At 37.3% G+C, this 22,745-nt stretch overlaps 2 protein-coding genes across 6 annotated transcripts in view; both read right to left on the bottom strand.

Annotated features, from left to right (window-relative positions):
• fmn2a (formin 2a) overlaps window positions 1-6,491 on the bottom strand; it is a 45,318-nt gene extending 38,827 nt beyond the window's left edge. For 4 of the 5 annotated variants that reach the window (XR_013647868.1, XR_013647869.1, XM_078932173.1 and 1 more), the window contains exons 1-3: window positions 6,133-6,490; window positions 2,822-5,006; window positions 336-499 (exon numbers count right to left, since the gene is read on the bottom strand). Coding sequence is in view for 3 of the 5 variants with exons in the window: in XM_078932173.1 (XP_078788299.1) it covers window positions 336-499; window positions 2,822-4,970 (2,313 nt within the window). In the remaining 2 variants the exon portion in view is untranslated. Of the gene's footprint in view, window positions 1-335; window positions 500-2,821; window positions 5,007-6,132 lie in introns of all 5 variants that reach the window. The other variant, XM_023963112.2, reaches the window with a different exon arrangement.
• A 1,001-nt stretch (window positions 6,492-7,492) lies between these two features.
• Window positions 7,493-22,745, bottom strand: part of chrm3a (cholinergic receptor, muscarinic 3a) — a 98,440-nt gene continuing 83,187 nt past the window's right edge. Inside the window, exon 3 of the mRNA XM_011484363.4 lies at window positions 7,493-11,184. Within this exon, the coding sequence (XP_011482665.1) occupies window positions 9,246-11,165 (1,920 nt within the window). The 5' untranslated portion in view covers window positions 11,166-11,184 and the 3' untranslated portion in view covers window positions 7,493-9,245. The remainder of the gene's footprint in view (window positions 11,185-22,745) is intronic.

Raw genomic sequence — 22,745 nt, 5'->3', positions numbered from 1 at the left:
AGCATGGCCCTGGCAGAAAGGAGAATAAATGATTCATAAAAACAATGTTCGCATGGGCACTCAGTCAAGATGGATCACTTCTCAGGTAATGACTGTCATCACGGCACAGTAAATAGAGCATAACTCACAAACTGTGTTTTCACATCAGTTTACATTATAGTGTTTTGAAATAAATGAAATTCCATAGATAGGCAAGATGAGGCATAGTTGTCTTCCAACCCAGACTTTAAATTGTTGCGTGCATTAATAAAAAATGGCATTAAAAAAACAAGCTGTATCTGCTCCAATAAACTGAATGTCCTTTAACATCCAGCAGTGGATGAGAGAAGACTCACATTGAAGATAACTGAGACAGTGCCGTCACTGTGGTGCTCGGTTGTGCTGTCGCTAAAGGGGTTCAACAGGCCATGAGCAATCATTCGCTGACATAGTTCCTTTGCTTCAGTCTCCACAGATTCGCCTCCATGATGCAAACAAAGTCTGTCCAACAGCGTGCGACCTGCCAAGAGAGGAACAAAAGTGCTCAAACTCCCAATTCTCTTTTTTATACTTTAGTGATCATTGCACATTTCAGATTTGGATGTGATAATTGAACACCTACATGTGCAAAGTGAGCTCACACCAGTAACGCGTAGGTGATGGGAGGTGGTGTTACTGGGATGTGCAAACAGTTCTAAAATTGCCATGTGATTTTCAAGAGAAGACACCTTAACATTTGAAATTATCTTCTTTTGTGTGTAAAAAAAGAGAAATGCTTGAACTCAAAAGGAAATGGCTCCTTGATCTGCTCAAACAGTGAATTTTTTAGCAATGGTGACCATGCATGTGCACATATGTAATTGTGTGGTGCATGAAATTAAAGAGAAAAAAAAGGTCGAGTTGAAAAACAATGAGAGTCAGTTTCTTTTGCTGTGGATCATTTGGCTTTTTTTACCCTCCTTTTTTCTGTTAATCTTGTCAGTTGAGGACAAGACCAAACCAATTATCAAAGTCCCATGACTGGAAAATCTCTGGATACACTCTAGTATTCCAGATTATATTAATAGAAAACATAGGCAATAAAAAATATTTAAAAGAAATTGATCAGTTTCTTTTTTTTTAATCTAAAATAAAACATTCTATATTCTATGTAAAGAGCCCTAAAACTATATTTCAAGCTTTCCATCTAACCTTCAGTCCTTCCACTTAAATTGCATACAATAAAAATATATATACATAGATTTCTGCAAATACCACTTTGTGGTATTTGCAGAAAAATATAATTTTCCAGTAGCTGAAAGAGAGGGTTTACCTGATGAAATTCAAATGCAATATATGTCATAAGTTGATTGCATCTTAATCTTTCACTAGTGTTTATTGGTGTCCACTATGCAGGTATTTGTGTACTTCTTAAAACAGTCTGCAGTAGTTTGTAGGGTGGTGGGGGGGTAGGTTTCGTCTTTCTGATTTATGAACACAGACAGCCTTTAGATGACAGCTGAGTTCCTGTCAGCGTAAACAACACACAGCATTAGGAACCATCAGACTGTATTTATGCACATCATGTTCATAGCTGAGCATCTTCTTGAACAAGTTATATTGTGAACTAAAAATCGTTTTTGTAAACTGAATATTCACAGGTTTATAATTGAAAATATATTTCTGCATAAATACCAACTTTTAGAGCAGGAATGTCAAACTCATTTTCACTGAGGGCCACATCAACACGGCGGCTGTCTTAAAAGGGCCAGATATAACTAAAACATGTAACTAAATGTAATGAAAAATAAACGTAACTACTCCTTAATGTTAAATAACTCATTATTTATTTACTATAACTTTTTAAAGTGACAATTACAGTTGCATAGAAAACATTTGTTTGCTTGTTACTCTAACATAAATCCTTTTAAGTTTGATTCTCACAGGTTAGATTATATGGACAGTGTTTAAGTCCTAATGTATAGTTGCCCAATCTGAGATTTCAAGTCAGTTTCTCCCTAGATATATAGAAATACATACTAATTTTTATTTTTTATTCTAAAAAATTAAAAACTTTTATGCTCTTGCGGGCCACATAAAATGACATGGCGGGCCACATTTGGCCCGCGGGCCTTGAGTTTGACACGTGCTTTAGAGGATGAAAAATTCTTACCAAAAAAGAAAAAAGAAAAAGGAAAAATGGGAAATTAACTTGTGTACTATGCGTGTGTAACTATGTGTACCTACAACAAGGAATATTGCTATTTATTTTTGTTCAAATTAGGGGTTACCATGCTAAAATATTCTACATCATATTTTTAAATAAAGCATATTTTGTATGCATTGCTGTTCTTAATACAGCCACATTCTGGTTGATGTTTATGTGACAGTGTTTGATTTAGAACATGAATTGTTTTTGGAAAATTAGCTTAGAGCAAAATTCTTCTATTTTATTTTATACTATACTATAGGGAGAAGTAAACTCTGAATGCATTACCTACCAAATTTCCCACTATCCCATCCCCTTTAAATTTAGATGATGTAGTTTATAAATACTAAAAGTTAAAGGGACAAAACGTTAAGATATAATGTTAAATGAAATGTTAAAATAAAAATGAAAAAAAAAAATGAATTAAACAAACAAACATATTTAAACAAAAAAAAATAAGCTGCAAATAAATATTACAATTATGTTGGAGCCACTCAAACAGGGGTCACATCAAGCCCAGGATTAAAGGGATGTATGTGCTTTGCTGCTATAGATTTTGTTTGGGATTATAAATGTATAAATGTAAGATTGAGTCTCATCTCTACAGGGATTTAAAGTAAGACATACAAATCAAATGTTTTACTTGTGACTCACCTGAAAACACATCCAGGTAGGGTGTAGATGAAGTGGAGGTCTTCCTCCCGTACTGTGCTCTCTTGGAGCCTAGTGTCCAGTAACTTCCACCTGTGGGACTCTTCTGGGACTCTGGGGCTTTAGACACATCAGGCTGATGTCCTGCCAGGTCATCGGCTTCTGTAGACCAGTCAGCAAAGATGCTGTGGGGGCCATCAATGGAGCATGAACGCTGTTTTCGCTTTGCCAACCCCTCAGCTTTGCTGGAACTCAAAGCAGCGGTGGCATTCGCTTTCCTTGGCACATTGGGACTGGTGATGGGGGAACCAATGGGAGAGGTGAGCTGTCTGGTTGTCGTCTTAACATATGAGGGGTGGACTGGGGGGTAGAGTTTGACAGTTGAAGAGGAAGTTGCAGATGTTCGTCTCAACTCAGAAACAGGAGGGCTATCTGGCATCAGGTGGCTTATAGACATGCTACTTTTTCTCCTTGTGAGGGATAGGAAGTCTCGTTTCCCGCTGTCCCCTTCATCCCGATCAACAGAAAGGTCCATGCTGCTTAGACTCTTGTGTGTCCCAATTGGGGCTGTTCCTGAAAAAGCTGGGTCTAAATGGACAGAAGGCACACATACGCTTTTGCTCTGTGAGGTTGGATTGCCGTGACAACGCTGTGGTTTTTCTGCAGGACTTTCCAGGTCATCTTGGGGCTCCTCAGCACTCTCATATGAGGTGGTGACAGTAGTGTCTTGGAAGCTGTAAGTGCTGTTAGTCTTTGGAAAAAGGCTGTCGCTGCTTCTCTCTGTGTTCAAAGCTGAAGACAGAAGACTGCTCTCACCAGATGAATGTCTTGATGTGGGTATGTCACTTTCATTCTCATCTTTTTTATCCTGCAACAGTTGATCTAAACTTTCACTGCTAGCTGGGAAGGAGAATCCTCTCTTGTCTAGATTAAAGAGCTGAGGAGGTTTTGTGTCAGGAACTTTACCCATTTCAGAGGCCAGGCTATCATTTAAAGCTCTGGGCAGTGTTCCTGTTCCCCTCCCATTGGCCTCACACTGGTTTTGAATGGCCTGCTGAATGTCAGAGAGCAGGTCCTCAGTTTCTGCTGCTGCTGAGTGAAAACTGTACAGGTCAGCGTCTGACTCTGAGCTTATCTTCCGGCCAAATCCCTCCACAGACTCTCGATTGTCTTCATTTAACGGGCTTACATCCCCTTCGTCAGAAAGCATAAACGTCTCATCTGCCAAAAAGCTCGATTCCGCTCCAGACTTGACCTCCATCTTGCCCACTTGTGCCGATCCCTTGTCTTCCATCATGTCATCCTTAGTGGGTACTTTTACCCTGGATAGACTCTTCCTGATCTTCATGCCAGAAAAAACAGAACCCTTTGACTCAGATTTTGGTTTCTTTTTCCCACTGGGTTCCGCTCCTGCTTTGCTTAGCTTACTTTGGGACTTTTTAAATTGTTTGTCCAGCTCTCTCTCATCAGCCTCACCGCCACAGGAGACATCCCCTGCTGTTCCGCCACTTCCTGCTCCTTTTTTGTGCTTGGTATCCTGGTTCCCCATGTTCCTGAGCAGTCGAACACCCTTTGCTAGGAGGCCATGCTGTTGGTAGCGGGGTAGAGCCTGCTGGGTCTCCTCCTGGGCTGCTACTAATGCCTCTTGGTTGGTCAGAGCTCTCCCACTGATGGCTAATCCCTGCTGCCGGCTCACCGCAGTTAATGGCAACTGTGAGGATGATGCAGGCTCCCCCAGCACTGCTGATGATGAAAGGAGGACGAGACTGGCACTGACAGCAGCAGGCTCACCCCCCCTCCCACGCACGGTCTCGCGCTCTCTCTGATCCTTCCTCTCTTTTTGCCCCTCCTTTTTATCCCCATCTGCTCGTGCAAGCTCGGGTGTCTTGCATAACGGACTGCTGATGGAGCGAGCCAGGCGCTGGTGTTCAGGGGTTTTTGTTCCCTCTTCATTTTCAGCTGGACTGGGTTGAAACCACTTAGGACTGTGCTGTTGGTGTTCTAAAATGCAGTGCTGCTGATTGATAAGTGAGTGCTGCTGTTTGTGGAGGATGTGGGTAACACTGCTCTTCCTCCTTCCTTTGAAGGTAGTGGTGAAGAAGCTTTCTTTGAGAAAGGGAACCTGTGTCTCAACTGTTTTAATAGTGTGCATGATGTCCAGTCTGTCTTTAGCAGGAAGGGTGAGAACCTGTGAAGGTATGAATGAAAGGAGGGCATTTCATTTTAACCTTCATATTCCCAATAGTTGAGAAAACATTCAATGTGGCAAAAAATTTGACAATACCAGAAGGTAAGCACAGGTCCTATGCAAACTTTTCTATTAATAGGTAAGAAAAAAAATTTGTGGTTTAGTTTTTGCTGGTAGTAAACAAACAAAACAAATAGTAAATTTATTCTTGCTTATAGTAAAAAATAAATAAATAAGTCACTTCCTTTCACCCATGGCCTTTTTTGTTTTACCTTCAGTAGTTGACCCCTGGAACAAGATGGTAAAACATTTGTTGACTTGGGTGTGTCTTTTAGATTGATGGATCGATCAGGATTTATTATCATACGGCTTACACTGACATACAAAATGTGTTCCACCACAACCCGAACAAGATCAGCCATACAACAGAAATACACACATACTCGTAAGTAAAATGTTTCAACTCTATCATGTTTATCGCTGTTTCAAAGATGAACAACACACTTAGAGCAGTTGTAAACCTATATTTTGACTAACTACTGTAATTTAATAAATACCAGGTTTTACAATCAGATCAAGAAAGCATCAAGACCAATTGAGTTTACAAATCATCAGGAGAAATAGTTCCTGCTCTAAACCTTTTCTTTCTTAAGCTTAAAAAATAATTTTGATTTGTTCTTAAATATAAATATTTTTAAAGACATATATTAACTTGTTTCCCTGACTGAAAACTTTACTGTTATGGCAGAGAAAAAAGCGACCTACTAAAAAAAAACAAACAAAAAAAAAAACAACAACTTTATTTGAATAACAAGTTTGAATGAGTTGACAGATTTCAGTTGTTAAAAACTACATGTCTTCTATCTACAATGATTATGATTAAAGGAATCATGACTGAAGACTCATACCCCTGCTTTAATTGATCTTTTTTAGGTTAAAAATGTAAATGCTTACACTTATTTTTTCTTCCATTTTTGTTTAACATACACCGCCCTAAAGAAAGGAAATGTCACAAACTTATAATAGTTCTACTCTTTATCGTTACGTTTACCACATACACAGGGAAAACAAGCATGCTAGCCTTCTTTGGTAAACATTTTTAGATATAAAAATATGCTGTACTTGCCTGACGTCTGGATTCTTCTCACTGAATCTAGACTGACTGTGGAAAACAACACAAACGGGTGTTTGTCTTCTCCTGCGAGCAGCTCCTTAGCCATGGGTCACATGAAGTTGGTATTTCCCTCATCACATGTTCATCTTCTTTTTAGTTCTGCAAGACTCCCCTCTCCAACTTCATCAGACCTCATCACGGGAACAAGGAAATATTAAAAAAACTAAGAGCGGATGCCTGTTTATTTGTTTGTCTTTTGCAACAGGAGTTGTGGTGAACAATAAATTGAATATCTTATGAAACAGAACTTAAGCTCAACATTCTAAACTGCTGGTGTGACTTAAGTCCTTTCTAATTGGTCAAGGAGCTTCAGCTGGGGATTCTCAGCATGACACAGAAGTGACTGCAGAATCACATGAAAAAAAGCACAAATAATCAAAATATTATAGAGTTAAGTGAGACAGATCTTGTTTAATACACACAAAAAAAACTTTGTTACAGACTGAAAGAAACCCTCTAATGCATGAATTATGATAAAAACAGGTAGGATTTTTTTAGCTACGTTTTTATTCATCTTTAGGGATACAAAATGGAGCTGTTTAGAAAAAAATGTGATATCTTTGAATTCTACAAAGATATGTTTACCTGTCCACTCAGAGGTACTTTATGAATTTTTTACAGTAAGAAGCATCAATGTTATTTCATGGTAATTTGTAGGAATAATTGTAAATCATTTAAGATATGGTTTCATGGTGTAATGGTGGTTTCTTTGTCTCTACAGCTTGATTCATACATGGTTAGAGACGATGTCTCTGAACTAAGAATAGTGTGACAAAAGTAGCAGCATCAGTCTTCATACGATCTAGCTTAACACCAAATCTGAACTGTTATTTCGGAACTGAGCGTTTTCTCTTTGCTTATTATATTCTAGTATATATCACATATTTGCTATTTAAGCTGTACATTGTAGTAACCCCCATGCACGAAAGAGTTAAACACTGAATATAAGACAAAGCTAAAAAAAAACTTTTAAAGCTTATTGAAAGAGCAAATTTCAATCTGTTTTTGCTCTCCAAAAAGTAAAAATCTTTTTTTTTTTCAACCAAAACTGATAGTGTCTGAAACAATTTTAAAATAGTCTAATGCAAAATATGCACCAGAATGAATTAAAATTTGTAGATCAACATTTTTTCCAAACATTAACAAATCTCATAACTACAAAAAATAATCCGGGAATTTTTCTTAAAAAGAAAAAAAGAAAAGAAAAAACTACTAAAAAATACAAGTAATATTTAATGTGATGCATTTGAAATTAAATTGATTAAAATTAAATTTAAAATTTTAAATAAATTTCTGGAGAGTTAAGACCAGATACATTTTCATAAATCTTTGTTTTTTATTACTGTTTTAAAATAAATGTATCATTGACATACTTGGCAAAAAATATTCAACATTTTTGTAGTTTACATTCAAAACAATAAAAAGAAAAGTTTTTAAAAAAATCACGTTTTATAGATCATGTTTTGTGACATTGGATCACACTGTGTTCAGAGCAGGCAAAATATCACAAAAAGACTTTTTTTTTTTTTTAAATACATCTGATAACACATCAGTGACAGTCCATCCAGGACTTCTGCACCCATCATCAATAAATTTTTCCTTTAGTAAGAGAGTTTACATTTTATTTTCAGTGACCTTTGCACAATATTATAGTAAAAAAAAATGTGTAGCAAATACTGCAAAAGCCACTTGCCTCAGATAAGAATAACATAATGTGCAATACAAACAATAATTATTAAAGTATGATAATAATGTAGACTGTTGGCTATTTTGTGGTGTTAGCTGACTGTTTTAAAAGACCAACCTGGTGGTTCTGTTAACCATAACAGCCATATTTACAAATTGAATAATGGAACATGTTGAAGAATTGGCTGTTCCAGAAACATAAATTGAAAAGAGAAGCCAACATTTTATATCTCTAAGGATTCCAGGGTTTCAAATTAGGTAACAAATGTTGAATTTTTTATCAAACCAAAGTGTTTACAGCTTGAATTTACTGTAATAAAAAAAGTGCTGAAAATATTATACCAAGTTCCTGCGCTTCTTAAACTTGACCACTAGAGATCACTGTTGTTCTGTTGTATCAAAGAGGATACGCCTGATAAAACGTCTCAGCTAGGCAACTTTGAAATGCCAAATGTACATGAAAGTGTCTCATCATAATCATTACTTTAAATGAAAAGTACAAAAAAACACATCCAATGTACTTATTATCTCCACCATACAAATCACAATAATCACATTGAACACAACAGCAGTTCACTGACTGTGGTGCCACACATAATATTCACTATTCACTTAATCAAAATATTTATATTTTTTTGACTGGCTCAATGTTTCTGGATCACTTAGAAAATGAAAGAGAAATGTAATAAACATAATGGTTTTTTGCTGACAAAGTATAAGAACACAATTTCATAAAGTCATATCTCATTAGACACAGTAAAGCTATAGCCATGCTGAAAGGTAATTCACTGAGGTTCTGATAAAGACACATGCCAGTCAAGAGAAAATTACTGCAAATCTGTAAAATGTAGATGTCTGTAAACACCAACCTGTTTCTAACCTTGGCTCCGAAGAACACATTATAGACACATTTCATTTGTTTGAAATGCAAAATCATTCTGTACATAACAAATCTAGGTACCCACAGTAAGAAATTACAACAGATGTGATACCGTGACCTTGTAACACAGAGACATTTTCTATTTGTGTCAGTTGCACTTTCGTTTTTCTCCTGCAATGCATTTTAAAAAGCCCTTTTCTTTTATTTTCCCCTTATTTTCACCTTCAGGTATAGTAGCATGAAAATAGTAAGGGGCTCTACAAGGAGAACCAACACAATGATTTTCATTTCTACACTTCATCTCAGGTTAACCCTCACACACATCTTTGCTGAATGGATGCACCGAAACAAACAGACTGTGAGATCGCCACATTTTGTTGCTGTCACTAAACACAACAGCCGAAAATGGACAAGACGGATCTCTAAGAAACAAAATTCCTTTCCAGGTTCCATGTTTAATTTTTTATTTCTTTCACCAAACATCCTCATCGTCCTTCCTTTACGTTGAATCTCTGGGAATCCGTCTGTGAAAAACCACAGATTGTCTCTGCTGAAACTGTTGCTTCCTCCTCTTTTTCTGGTCCCAGTGGCATAACAAGATCATCTTAAAGGTTGTACGGAAAGTCTTGTTGCACAGCGCATAGCACATGGGATTGACTGTGCTGTTGACGTAGCACAACCAGTAGCCCACAGCCCAAAGAGTGTCTGGAATGCAAACCTCACAAAAGGCATTAATGAGCACCATGATGTTGTAAGGGGTCCATGTGATGATAAACGCTAAGAGGATAGCACTGAGAGTTTGAGCTGCTTTTTTCTCCTTCAATAATGACATGCGCTTCCTTTTGGTGATTTGAGTCCGAGTCCGGGCGGCAAAACGTTTCGCCAGAGCTGCGTCTTTAAAGGAAATGGGGACAGTGGGGGACTTAGAAGCAGTGTTGGTGGTGGTGTTTTCAGATGCAGTGGTAGGAATTGTTGGTGTACCAGCCCGAAATCCTTGGTTGGAGTTGGACTGGATTTTAGACAATGATTGACTCTGGCGTGAACGGAACTGTTGGTGGTAGCTGTTTTCTGTACTGTTTATTCCCTCACTTGCCTTAGCGGCGGTGGTGTTTGAGGTGACAGTCGAAAGGCTGTCTGGGTTTTGCTCAGCACCTTTCAGAGGATCTTCTTCTGAGACTCCATCCAAATCCTCACACGACGTGAGCTGAGAATTGACTGCAGCCTTAATACCAGGTAGACTTAGAACGATGGAGAAAATTGCGTGACTCTGGGAAATCATCTCTTTCCCGGTACAGTCTTCCTCATCTGAGGAACCGGAGTGGTCCAAAGAGACAGCAGCATCATTGTTGTTCCAGCTGTCACTGCTGCTCTGGTCTGGATCTCCGTCCCCTTGACGGATACTTCCAGGTCTCCAAGAACGAACCCCATGCCAACAGTGAAAGCGACCAACCAGCTCTTGACATGTGCTCTTTTTCTTAGACAACCTAGTGAGCTCGTAACTACTACAACTTCTAGAACTGCCGGTCTGATGCACATTCCTCAGCTTCCCAACCCTTGTCCCTACCCCTCCACGACCCACAGAACCCTGCAAACCAGCCAACTCTTTGGAACGGTTCTGCGTCTCTTTGTAAATCCGCCAGTAAAGAACGCTCATGATGGTCACAGGTAGGTAGAAAGCTGCCATAGCCGTGCAGAAAGTTGTAATTGGCTCTGAGAAGAACTGAATGTAACACTCATTTGGGGGCACTGTCCTTTCACCCACAAAATACTGCCAAAGCAGTATTGCTGGGGCCCAAAGAACAAAAGAAACAAACCAGGCTAAACCAATCATGATCCCGGCTCGCCTGGTGGTCCGTTTGGCTCGGTAGGTCAAAGGCCTTGTGATTGAAAAGTACCGATCAAAGCTAATGACCAACAGGTTCATGACTGATGCATTGCTAGCAACATAGTCAATCGCCAACCAGATGTCACAGGCCCAGTTACCCATCGCCCAGTAGCCCATAATAAGATAAGATGTGTATAAGTTCATGGATATGATCCCTATTATCAGATCTGCCACAGCTAAACTCAAAAGAAAGTAGTTATTGACTGTCTTCAGCTGGCGATTCACCTTAAAGGACACCACTACCAGGATGTTGCCAATGATAGTGACCAGTGACAGCGTGCCTGTCAGCAGGACAATGAGAACCACTTGCCAGACAGGGTGACCACCCAGGGGATCAAATACTTTTGTGTCAGTTCCATTTTGGAGAGTGTGGTTGCTCCCAAAACTGGAGTTATAATCGATGGTATCCGCATTTAAAGCTGACCAGGGGTCTCCTTTGATTTCTCCTTGATGAAGAGCATTTGATTGCGGGTAGGTTCCTGCCTCCAGTGGTGAAGAGCTGGCAGTCAGTAGGTCTGTACTGTTGGAGCTCATTTTTATGTTGTGGCATATTCTGGAGAGAAAAAAATAGGAAGAAAAAAGAAATTAGTGGTGACAATAAATCAGTACTGAAGGTGGGAAAAAAAGAAAAAGCACATAAAAGTGACCTATAACTAAATCTGAGGACGATCTTTTTGATCGCTAAGAAACAAACTAAAGTCATGTTCATCTCTACCAGTGCCTGAGCTAGCAAGGTTAAACAGCTTCCTTTGAATGACAGAGTGCCTTCAACATAAATTTCCTGTGACATTCAACAAATTAGGGCACACTGATCTCAATGAGCACTAGAAGACATGCCACAAACATGAGATGTTGAGATTCCTCTGGTTTTTCATGTATGTTTGTTTTGATTTAATTTAGCCCATTTGGGCATAATGCATGAACATATATCTCAGGAAAGCCATCTTGTGAGATGGGACGATAAAAAAAATGCTGTATTTTGCTTTAAGTGTAAAACCCTCTTCTTGAACCTCTCCAGACTCTTACAAACACCATTAACACAGAAAAGTAAGAACACAGCCGTTTCATGCAGTATAAAAGGGGATTTGTCTCAGACAATATTTCATCCACGACAGAAAGGCATTTGAAGCTGGGTCCTGCACCTGGGATTTAAATCTTAGACCTCCTATAGTGCTGTTGAATGAGCTCAACAGCCAGCAGCATCTCACCGCCGCCCATGACACAGACTGCAGGCTGCTACTTCTATTATCGGCGAGCTCCTGCTGTCTCCGCCGCAAACACATAACACCTCATTCATACGCTGATAGCACAGTGTCACATTCACTCATGTGCAATTGATCTCAGATTACATTAAGCATCTGTACAAGGTAAAAACATCTAGATATTAATACATTTATTTAGTTTAGCCTATAAGAACCCATGGTGAAATCAGTGTAACAGAAAAATATCAGAAATGGATTCTGTGGTCAACTTGGTTTGGGGTAAAACACATATAATTGTATTTTTTATGGATTAAGAAGCCAAAAAAACAAATACTGGAGTTGCAAAGATAAAAACAAACAAAAAATTATATTTATATATATATATAATTTTTTTATAATTAATTATAATTTAATTATATATATATATATATATATATATATATATATATATATATATATATATATATATATATATATATATATATATGTATATATATATATATATATATATATATATATATATACAGTATATTTCTTGCAAAGAAATGACAGACAGCATGTATTAAACCGCTTAAATGAAGAGTTTCTACTTAAACTATTTTACAAAGGCAGGATAAACAATAAATGATAGAACATTGTTTTACAAATGAACATCACTTAATTGGCCGATGAAGAAACATGTGTTTGCTTGAAGATAAAAATGGTTCAGGGGGAATTTATCCACAAATGGTTAATGAATTATTTGATAAAAACTTGTGTTTAAATTGTTTTTACTCAAAAGGGAGTTTGTATGAATTCACAAATGATGAATTAATTTTCCTCATCAAGGGAATTCACAAACACAGGCAGCTTAGAAAACAAGGAAAGGGAGTCTCTATATTTATTGTTTTTATTAAAAAGGGTTAAAGAAATTATGCTTAAGTACTTTAAATGTACTGTTAAGATCCACAGCTGAACAACAAAAGTATTTATGTATGTTAATATTGTTTGCAATCATTTAAAATTTGTTCTTGGTATGTAACCAAAAAAATCATAATGCGGAGAAATACATCAAGATAGCTGACATGTGGACACATGGTTTACCAAGCTGTGAATTAAAGCTACGCCACAATTGTCCTCAGGAAAATTAGGGGGAAAATCCAAAGAGGCTTGTAGAAGTTGACTCTGAAAAAGATTTGTTAGCTATGAAATCCTTCAAATGTTGCTTGCAAATAAACTGCAAAGACTAAATGTGAATCTTGATTCACACATAAAGTAAAATGTGCACGGGTTAGCAAAAATGCTATCTTGGAATCACATCCGCTTATCCGTTGTCGATACAAGTTTCCAGCATGTTGTTCGAAACTGCTGCAAGAAATGAAACATTATGCATTATGGTGTTTTTGTAATGTTTGTAACAATCAACAAACAATTGAATGCATGTACTGTGTTTTTAGGAGGTAAATGCAAAAAAAAGGACACACACATATAAAATGACAGAACTTGATGAAATTGGTCATCCTGCAGGGATTAATGGTGCCAGTAGAACCACTAATCAGCAAAGAGCAAGCAGGTAGTTACAAGTTAAATCAATATTGCTGTTTAATATCTACGTTGACTGCATAGTAATGCATCTTTCATACTGATGGATCTTCATTTATGTGAAATCACCTACACTATATTACCAAAATGATTGGCTCACCTGCCTTAACTCACATATGAACTGAAGTATCATCCCATTCCTAACCCCTTAAAGTTCAATATGATGTTGGTCCACCTTTTGCAGTTATTACAGCTTCAACTCTTCTGGGAAGGCTGTCCACAAGGTTAAGGAGTATGTCTATAGGAATTTTTGACCATTCTTCCAAAAGCACATTCACAAGGTCACACATCGATGTTGGTCAAAAGGCCTGGCTCTCAGTCTCCGCTCTAATTTATCCCAAAGGCGTTCTATCAGGTTCAGGTCATAAACTCCGTGGAGGCCAGTCAAGTCTATCCACACCAGACTCTGTCATGCATGTCTTTATGGAGCTTGGAAGGGGCCCGCTTCAGATTTAAAAGCATGATTTATCCCTCCAGAGAACATGTCTCGACTGCTCTAGAGTCCAGTGGCGGCATGCTTTACACCACTGCATCTGACACTTTGCATTACATTTGGTGATGTGTGGCTAGGATGAAGCTGCTCTGCCATGGAAACCCATTCCATGAAGCTCTCTGCGTACTGTACTTGGGCTATTCTGAAGGTCACATGAAGTTTGGGGTTCTGTAACAATTGACTGTGCAGAAAGTTGGCGATCTCTTTGCACTATGCGCTTCAGCATCTGCTGACCCATCTCCGTCAGTTTACATGGCCTCCCACTTAATGGTTGAGTTGCTGTTGTTCCCAAACTCTTCCATTTTGTTATGATAGAGCTGATAGTTGATTGTGGAATATTTAGGAGCGAGGACATTTTATGACTGGATTTGTTGCACAGGTGGCATCTTATGACAGTTCCATAATGAAATTCACTGAGCTCCTAGGAGTGGTCCATTCTTAACAAATGGATGCCTGAGTGCTTGATTTTATACATCTGTGGCCAGGTCGAGTGATTAGGACACCTTTTCGGATCACTTGGATGGGTGAGCAAATATTTTGGTATAAAGTGTATGTTGGCTTTAGGGACATTCAACTCCTCTATTTCCCTAAAGTTGGTGTATGCTTCTTTAAGGTGATGGGAGCTTTATTTCTCTGAATATAAACAGCATTCCTCTTTCACCCACACAGTCTGAACGTGTTAGGGGTCCCCACAGCGAATCAACTTTCACAGATTTGCACTTTCGATAAAACAGTGAGTTTTGTGTCGGATGCCCTTCCTGACACAACCCTGTATTTTATCTGGACTGGGGACCGGCACAGGGAGGCCAAGACTTGGGTCCCCTTATGGCTACATAGTTAGGCAGTAGCATGAAGGGCCAAGGCTCATCACACCCTCTGGGAATTGAACCCTGGTTTCCCATGCCCCAACACACTGAGCCATCTGCAGTACAGAATCGTTATGTGGGCCCTCCTATTCAATGACTTGTACCACCATGAATTTGCTACTTCTGACTAACTTATACAGATTTGCACTCATGTATTCTCAAAACAACTGGCTTCACAGAAACAAGCGGTTTTCCTTTGTTTCTGAAAATGAAGCATATTATGAGTGAAAAACTGTGCCTAACATCTCACAAAGTTGTTTGTTTTTCACTGGTGATGTGTCAGCACCCAAAGGAGGGGCCTACATTTTGCTTTCATTGGTGAAGCAAACACTGAGAGAAATTATTACTAATTTATGTTTCCTTAAAACTCACTTTCCAAGCATGTGGCTAACAATGCTGAATTTAATGATTTATTTAGATTCTGTGACTGGGTCAGACAGCAAGAGGCAGCCATGCTATTATGTCAGTTTTCTATGGTTACTAGTCAAATTCAATAGTGATAAAATGTAAAGCTGTCAAAGAGGATACAAAAACAGCTTTTATATTTTTTATTTCTCCCACCACTTTTGGGGTTTTGTTCTACATTCCTTACTTGCCCACTTGGTAGACATTTGATAAAAACATATGCAAAGAGCATGGCAAAGAACCATAATCATCAGCAATAAATAAATAAATAAATAAATAAAAAAGTTCTACAAAGACTAAAGCTAAAGCACCCAGAACTGCAATAGAGAACATGAGGGTCATGCACGAAGAGTGATTATTTGACTGACAAGATTAAATTTAAAAACAAATGGTAATTCCAATTGATGAACAACATGTTGAATGCTTGCATATGCAGACCACCTACCTGACGAGAGCAACAGTTGTGTAATTATTGGCAAAGATGAACTCGAATAATAATAATTATGTTGAAAAACAAATGAACTAAAAGTTTTTATCAAGGCCTCTGCCACTCTGTCAAAGTCTGAGGATCCAGCATGTTCAGTAAAGGAGGGCAATTATACATTTACCTGAGCTGATAACAGGACATTCAAGGTGAAAACAGGGATGGTGGTTGTTTAAAGGTGGAATGAAATCTGACAAGTGGTGGCTGGCCCAGCCTAGCGGAGTAATCGATTTTGTCTACAACGCACAGAGAAGCAGCTTATTGGGAAACATGGACCCAAGTGCTCTGAATCAGAGGTGTTATCTTACATTTGCGAATAGTACATCAATAAGTGATGTAATGCACATCTAAAATTTCGAATATTAAACCAAAGGAACAGCCTTGGGCACATGTAAATATTTTATGGTGTGCTGCATAGTAGGCCAGTGTTGGTGCCTCTTAGACAATACAGAGGATATCATCCAGCTAAACTCAAAAAAAGTTATTAAAAGTGGAAACATAGACACAGACATGCATAAAAGCAGGTGTTCAACATGTGGAGGTAAGCGGTAATGAATCCATCAATGCTAACCTGCTAACAGCCCTATGATGACATCCTTAGCGTACATGGAGTAACAAGTGAAACTCTGATTTTAAGTAGTCTAGGAATCAACACCTTTCCTGGTGCACTGACAAAGATTTTTGCACGAAAATGTTTTTAATTTGCTAAGGCAGCAAACACAAGAGCAGGAAAAATGTGTCAACATAAAAAAACATGTTCAATGTTGATTTACTAATGATTGAGAGAAATATTTATATTTGCTGCAATGTAGAATTGTGCCATCTTGTGTTTGGATATTATGGGTATTAAGTTTTGGTGTGTACAGAAAACATGGCTTGAAACCAAATTTGCACTGAATTTAGCATTTTCTTTTTAAAATATAGAGTTAAACTTAGAAAAAATATAATACTATGAAAAATGTTGGTTTTATTTTATGGGGGAAGCTTCTGTTTCACATATTGTACTGATTTTAGTGCACAATATAACACTATTTTCACACTCTCCACTCCACTCCAAATTGCAGACACAATAACATTTCTAAAAAAAAACAAAAAACAAGCAAAAACATTTGCTAAATAAATAAATAAATCCCAAATTCATCACAATGTCATTAATCTGTTTTATTACATAAAAATAAATGACTCTCTGTTGTGCCTAAGGAATAGTTAATATCACTATTTTCTTCTTTTTGGAGTCACAGCAGAATCTCATTTAAATTCAGACTGCCTGCTTTCTAGTTAATAATGAGATTTTAAGTAATTGTCAGTCTGGTTTCAGCTATGGCCACAGGAGTCTGGACACTGCTGCTGCTGCCGGGGCTGTCACAAATGACCTTATTAATGAGGGCGACAGAAAGCAGCACTGTTCACTTATTTGTGGATCTGGCATTTCATTCAGATGCATTCATTTAGCCCTTTTGCTGTTAAATAGTGGGTCATTTTTTTTGTTCAGTAAAGCTCCTCTTTATTATGATATGGCATAATTGTTTGTATTTCTTGCCAAGATGAAAGTTTATGGATTCTCTTTTTTTGGCATTACTTGAAAAGCATTGTGTATTCGGGCATTTACAACCATGTTCTGTATTTAGAACTGGCTGAATAGGCTTTCTCTATCTTTGCTTGTTATGCACAAATGAACATCAAAACTGAAATCAGGGTAGCTGATCCTATTAGATAAACACAGTGCAATTTTGTCAAAGGAGATAAATCAGCCATGTCATTACTCTTTCAATCTTGTCAATTTTGTAACTCGATGTTAATGACCATATTTCTTTTGCCATTTCATTGTTCAGATAATGGAGTAATTTCTTTCTCTTGGTGTCCTTATAACTGATGATGGGGATGAACTGTTCTACTTTTATGGCATTTCTATGAACGATTCAGGTATTTAAGTCGTAAAAAAAAAAAAAAAATTATATATATAATATAAAAGACACTAGCAAGGTTTTCTCTTTTATTAACCAGTTTTGAAATGTAAAAAAACAATTCTTTCCTACTATTGTCACAAAACAGGCAGACAGCTGGTTCCAATTGCAATGGGGTTTTTAAATCAGCTAAAAATCCACGAAGCTAAATCAGGGTCAGGCAGACAGGAGTCAATAACGAGCTTGGGAGCATCAGAGAGGAAACTAGAGTAGTCAGAATCAAGGTAAGATTTGGGGCAGGCAGCAGGCAAATGGAGTCAGAGACAAAACAGGTTTTAGGAAATCAGAAGATCAGGTCTAGATATAACGCTTTGTAATGCAGGCAGAGTGGCACAAACAATACTTTGCACTGAGTACATCTCAGTGCAGTACTTAAGGAGACTGTTTGAATGTTAGAATTGTGCCTGCGTGGTTGTAAGGTTCGCTCACTCAGTTCCTGAATATGCCTGCTCAGTTGTCTTTAAGCCCTTTAACTTTATGGCAGAGATGAAACACCATATTCTAGTTTATGTTATTTGTAGGAGTGTCTATTATTGTCTTTATTTATCCTAAGTGCTGCCATATCATATCCATGATAAACCCCATGCTAAATAACATTTCTTGCATTTCTCAAAAGCAGAAAACAAGTTTTATGTTTAGTTTGGTAAATATGAATCTGCAGCTGAACATTTATAGCAAACCCGTCTTCAGGTGTCTTATCTGCATTTCAGATATTCTCACAGTTCTCACAACAAAAACATGTTAGCTTGTGTTTGAGTAGATTCGATGATATTGAGCACATTTACTGTATATATTTACAAGAACTACCACAATTTCACAATTTTAAGTCCTGCATCTTTTTCCCTGCAGCTATTTGTCAGATAAGGACATTTTCAAGCCCCCAAAAATCCAAAAAGACTACATCATTTATTCTGTATTTTCCACTCTCAATACATGTTTCTGTCAAAAGCAGCTCATGAATAACCCATTATCACAAAAAAGCTTCCAGCACCCAAACATCAGGCATGACTGATAAGAGAAGCAGAGGAAACTCTGTTAGAGAGGACCAGATCATCTCCACAAGGCATGTTTAAGGGTGAAAGTTTTAGAATGTCCATAGGAACCTTATCAGGGCTTCTCTTTAGACGGCTTTCTACTGTAAGAAGATGGAAAATCACAGTTTTTAACACATTTTAAAGCAAATTTATGCTTGTGGCATCAATCACTTTATACAACAGTTAATTGTTAGTTGTTCAGAATAACTTTGTTAGTTGGGTAACCTTTTTTTTGTGTAAAAACTCTGACACCTTTAGTCTAGTCATTATCCCTATTTTACAGCACATACCTACTGTTTTCTCTGATCATCGCCAGATACTTGTCAACTTTCCTTGCCTTTGGGTTTAAATTTGTGCCAGATTCTGTTCAGTACCAGTTGGTGTTTTGGATTCCTTGCCCTCCAGTGCCTTTTTGTTTGTTTATTAAAATTCTCTGTCATTTCTGTCCGTCTGCCAGATGCTTTGGAAAATGTATATTTCTGTCCCTTACCCCACTATAACTGTCTCAAATGCTGCTTTACGGCCATTGTTTTCTATTTGTGATTTTGATATGCACTCTGGTAATAAATGTACATGCAATAAATATGTAAGCTCTATCAATGAAAGTTTCTGTGATTCATGCATCTTGTGTGTTCTGTGGAGTCAAAGTTTAACACACGGGTCTACATTTTGAATTCATTAAATAATTGAAACAAACACTGAAGAGGTTTATTAACTATAAGTTGTAGTAAAAAATTCACTTTGTACATTCTTTTTGTAGAAAAAAAAAACCCTTAAAGCAGCACATTTAGAAATACAAATCTATTTAATTCAACAAATATTAGCAGGAAAATTTATTTTTGTTTCCCAGACATGGAATTGTGTTTGAATTTTGGATGGAAGCTTTTTTTTGGATCCCCTTAAGGATGCAGGAGGCATTTATTGGAAATACATCACTGAAAAGTGGACAGAAATATCATATGGAGAAATGTCCAATTATTTCGAGCTGTCTCTGACGGTGCTTCTAAAAAAAAAAAAAAAAGAAAGAAAGAAAAAAAAGACGTCAAGTGTAGCAGCACTTTCAAAGAGACAAAGTTGAAAGCATATTTCTTCACCAAGTAATAGCACAATAGTTTTTTTTCCTCATAAAACTGATGGTCCACTGATGGTCCATCAAGGACACCACTAATCCTAAGTAATAGGAACTATTTATAATAACAAATCACATTTTATTTATTCATTTTTTTTTATTTTGGTACAAATTACTAATTTTACTTAGAAACCTGAAGACTGTTATTTTATTCCCATACTGACTGCCTGTTAACAACAATAACTTTATGAAACTAAAACGTCAATGGATTGGCTGTTCATTCTGGTTTACTTGTTTGTTTGTACACATATTTAATTTACACTTGATTATCTTGCAAGAAATACAAGGAATCTGGAAAACTTCACCTGCACTGCTCAATACCAGGAATTTATCTCTGAGTCACACTTGTTGAAATTTTTGGCTAAAGATGTCCTGGATCGATAGTTTAGGTCAGTGATACGGATCGTTCAAAATGAACCAATATTGTCTATGAATCGTATCAGCAACCAGAAATTAAGATACGAATCAAAATAGAAATGTCACATACTTATATAAAGGACTGTAAACTTCTACCATTTCTAGAAAAAAAAGAAAACAAACTCTGCATTTGAAGGGTAAAAAAAGTCAGCTGGCTTGTCTGTACTATAGAATATTCATCAACTGCAAATGTTAATCAGTAAAGAAAAGGTAAAAGGAGCTCCTATTTTGTAAAAGGAAAAGAATGACACATTTCCCCATAAACTCCAGCAACTAGTCCTCTCAATGTGAGCCGTAAAAGGACTGTGAAGTGGTGATGCTGCACAGTGGCAAACATTTGCAGTCTTCCAGCTCATTAACTTTAAATAGTGCAGCCAGAACACTAGAAACAGCTTTTTATATAATGCCCCTTAGTATGACTCCACAACTCATTGATGGCATCAATAATAAATGGATATTGAGAGTAATTTCTCTGATATGTTACCAAAAAAAGTAAAACGTTATAGCATTTTAAAAATAAAACTCATAAAGGAGCTGCTTTCAAGATAACAAGAATGCCAGTTAAAATGACCAGAAGGTTTTATTCACAGTTCTGTTATTTCTAGCCCAGTCAAGCTTAATTTTTATTTTATTTGATAGCTATTTTAGTTGCAGTAAAGTAAAAATTAATAAAGAAATAAAGTATCCTTTTTAGTGGAAGCTTTAAAAGGAATCAGTGCTAACTCTTCTGCTTGGAGTTCCAACACAACAACCTTGTCTGTACAATGAAAGAATTCCTGAATGTTCCCTAATAGCAGGAAGTAGTTACCCATAACTATTCTGCTCGAATTGTGTTTATTCTCTTTTATGACTAAGGATAGCCAGAGACGTGCTTTTATTGGGGTGTCTTTTTTGCAGCAGCAGCAGCAGCAGCAATCCAGATTACAGCAACACAATGTCTGATCCCAGCTTTCACTGGCACCATGACCCATAAACAGGCCGCTGTCTGACTAGAGCTTAGTCTGATAAAATAGAAACAGAGGAAGTGAAATAATAATCAGAGTGAAAGGTCACGCTTGGTGCCAAAGGATGTGCATGGGCTGCAGCCAAAGCAAGACTTGCAGAAATTTCTGTTAAGACAAGATTGGCACAACCAAGTCCCACACGATCCCGTTCACAAAGGTTTTTTTTTGTGTCTGTTTGTTTCATAAATTTTGTCAAATTTTAATGCACAATCTGAATTCAAAAGCTGCCCTCTTTTCAACCCTCCACTGCCTACAGGATTTTTTTAATTCAGATTTGGTGGAACACTTCCTACGGTGTAGCAACACATAAAAAGTCAAGCCGATTAAACAGCTACCGTCTGCCTTTGACTCAGGAAATTGAAGTTTATAACCATTGTCACGCTTCACTTCTCAGTAATATAAATCTGATGTAATTTTAAATTTCATGATATTTTTATTTTTAAATGTCTTTTTCACTGATTTGTAAAATCATGCAACACTCCATCTGACGCCTGCTTGAACTGACATTTTTTTATTCATTTAATCAAACGTTGCAATCTAAGACCAACAGAGCACCTGCAGCCACTTCAAATGAAATCTGTTATAAGAGAAAAACAGGAGAGGTAATATAATGCGGATGTTCAAAGCAGTCAGAAAGTCAGAGTGCCTTCTTTGACTATTTCTATAATTATGGGTTGATACTATAAAAGCCTAACCTTCACTTTGAATTACTTATACACTTCAGGGACAACTTCATATTTTCTGTAAATTATAAAATCAGTCATGGTTCAAGCTGCTTGTTGAAGGCTTTGAAAAGCTGCATTTCCTGGAACAAAAATATATTAAAGTAACCAGAATACTTACAAGTTAATGCTACTTTAAAAAAAAAGAAAGGGGTGCAGATGTGTGTTCCAAAAATACTGCCTCTTATCTCATGACACCTGCAAAGTGGTAATCATTTAAACCTGATGATGACCTTTTGTGGTCAAACACTATTTCACAGGATGATATTTGCCTTTTTTTCTTACAAAAAAAGGTAGATTTTCTTTAACTCTCTCGTTCTACCATTTTTCCAGCTTTTAGATGGAAAAAACTAGGGTTTTTGAAAGTCATTTTTCATATAGTTAAAAAGACACAACAAAAGCTTTGGGGGGAAAATACGGAAGCTCTGAGCTGCCACTGCGAAAAATATTTTTTGGAACAGCTTCTCGTAATAACGAGAAAGTATCTCGTTATAACGTGATACGTTTCTCGTAATAACGAGAAACTTATCTCGTTATTACGAGAAACCTATCACGTTATAACGACATACTTTCTCGTAATAACGACATAGTTGTTTACAGTAAAACGTCATCTTCTCGCGGGACATTTCATTCTCGTCTTGATGACCTGTGGGAAAAGATGGAGAATCAGCGGGAGCCTCTTTATTCCTTTTTAAGGGATAGAAATGTGTCAGAGGACAGAATTTCCACCATGAGGAATGACAAAGTAAGTTATACTTATGAAAAACATAGTTTACGTGAGTTTCATATCGATTTAATTTATTTTTTTGTTAC

This window comes from Oryzias latipes, chromosome 15 (assembly GCF_053564925.1).
Source record: "Oryzias latipes strain Hd-rR chromosome 15, Olatipes_Hd-rR_3.1".
Lineage (NCBI taxonomy): Eukaryota > Metazoa > Chordata > Actinopteri > Beloniformes > Adrianichthyidae > Oryzias > Oryzias latipes.
The sequence above is the reverse complement of the archived record's forward strand: the minus strand, read 5'-3'. Positions and strand labels throughout refer to the sequence as shown.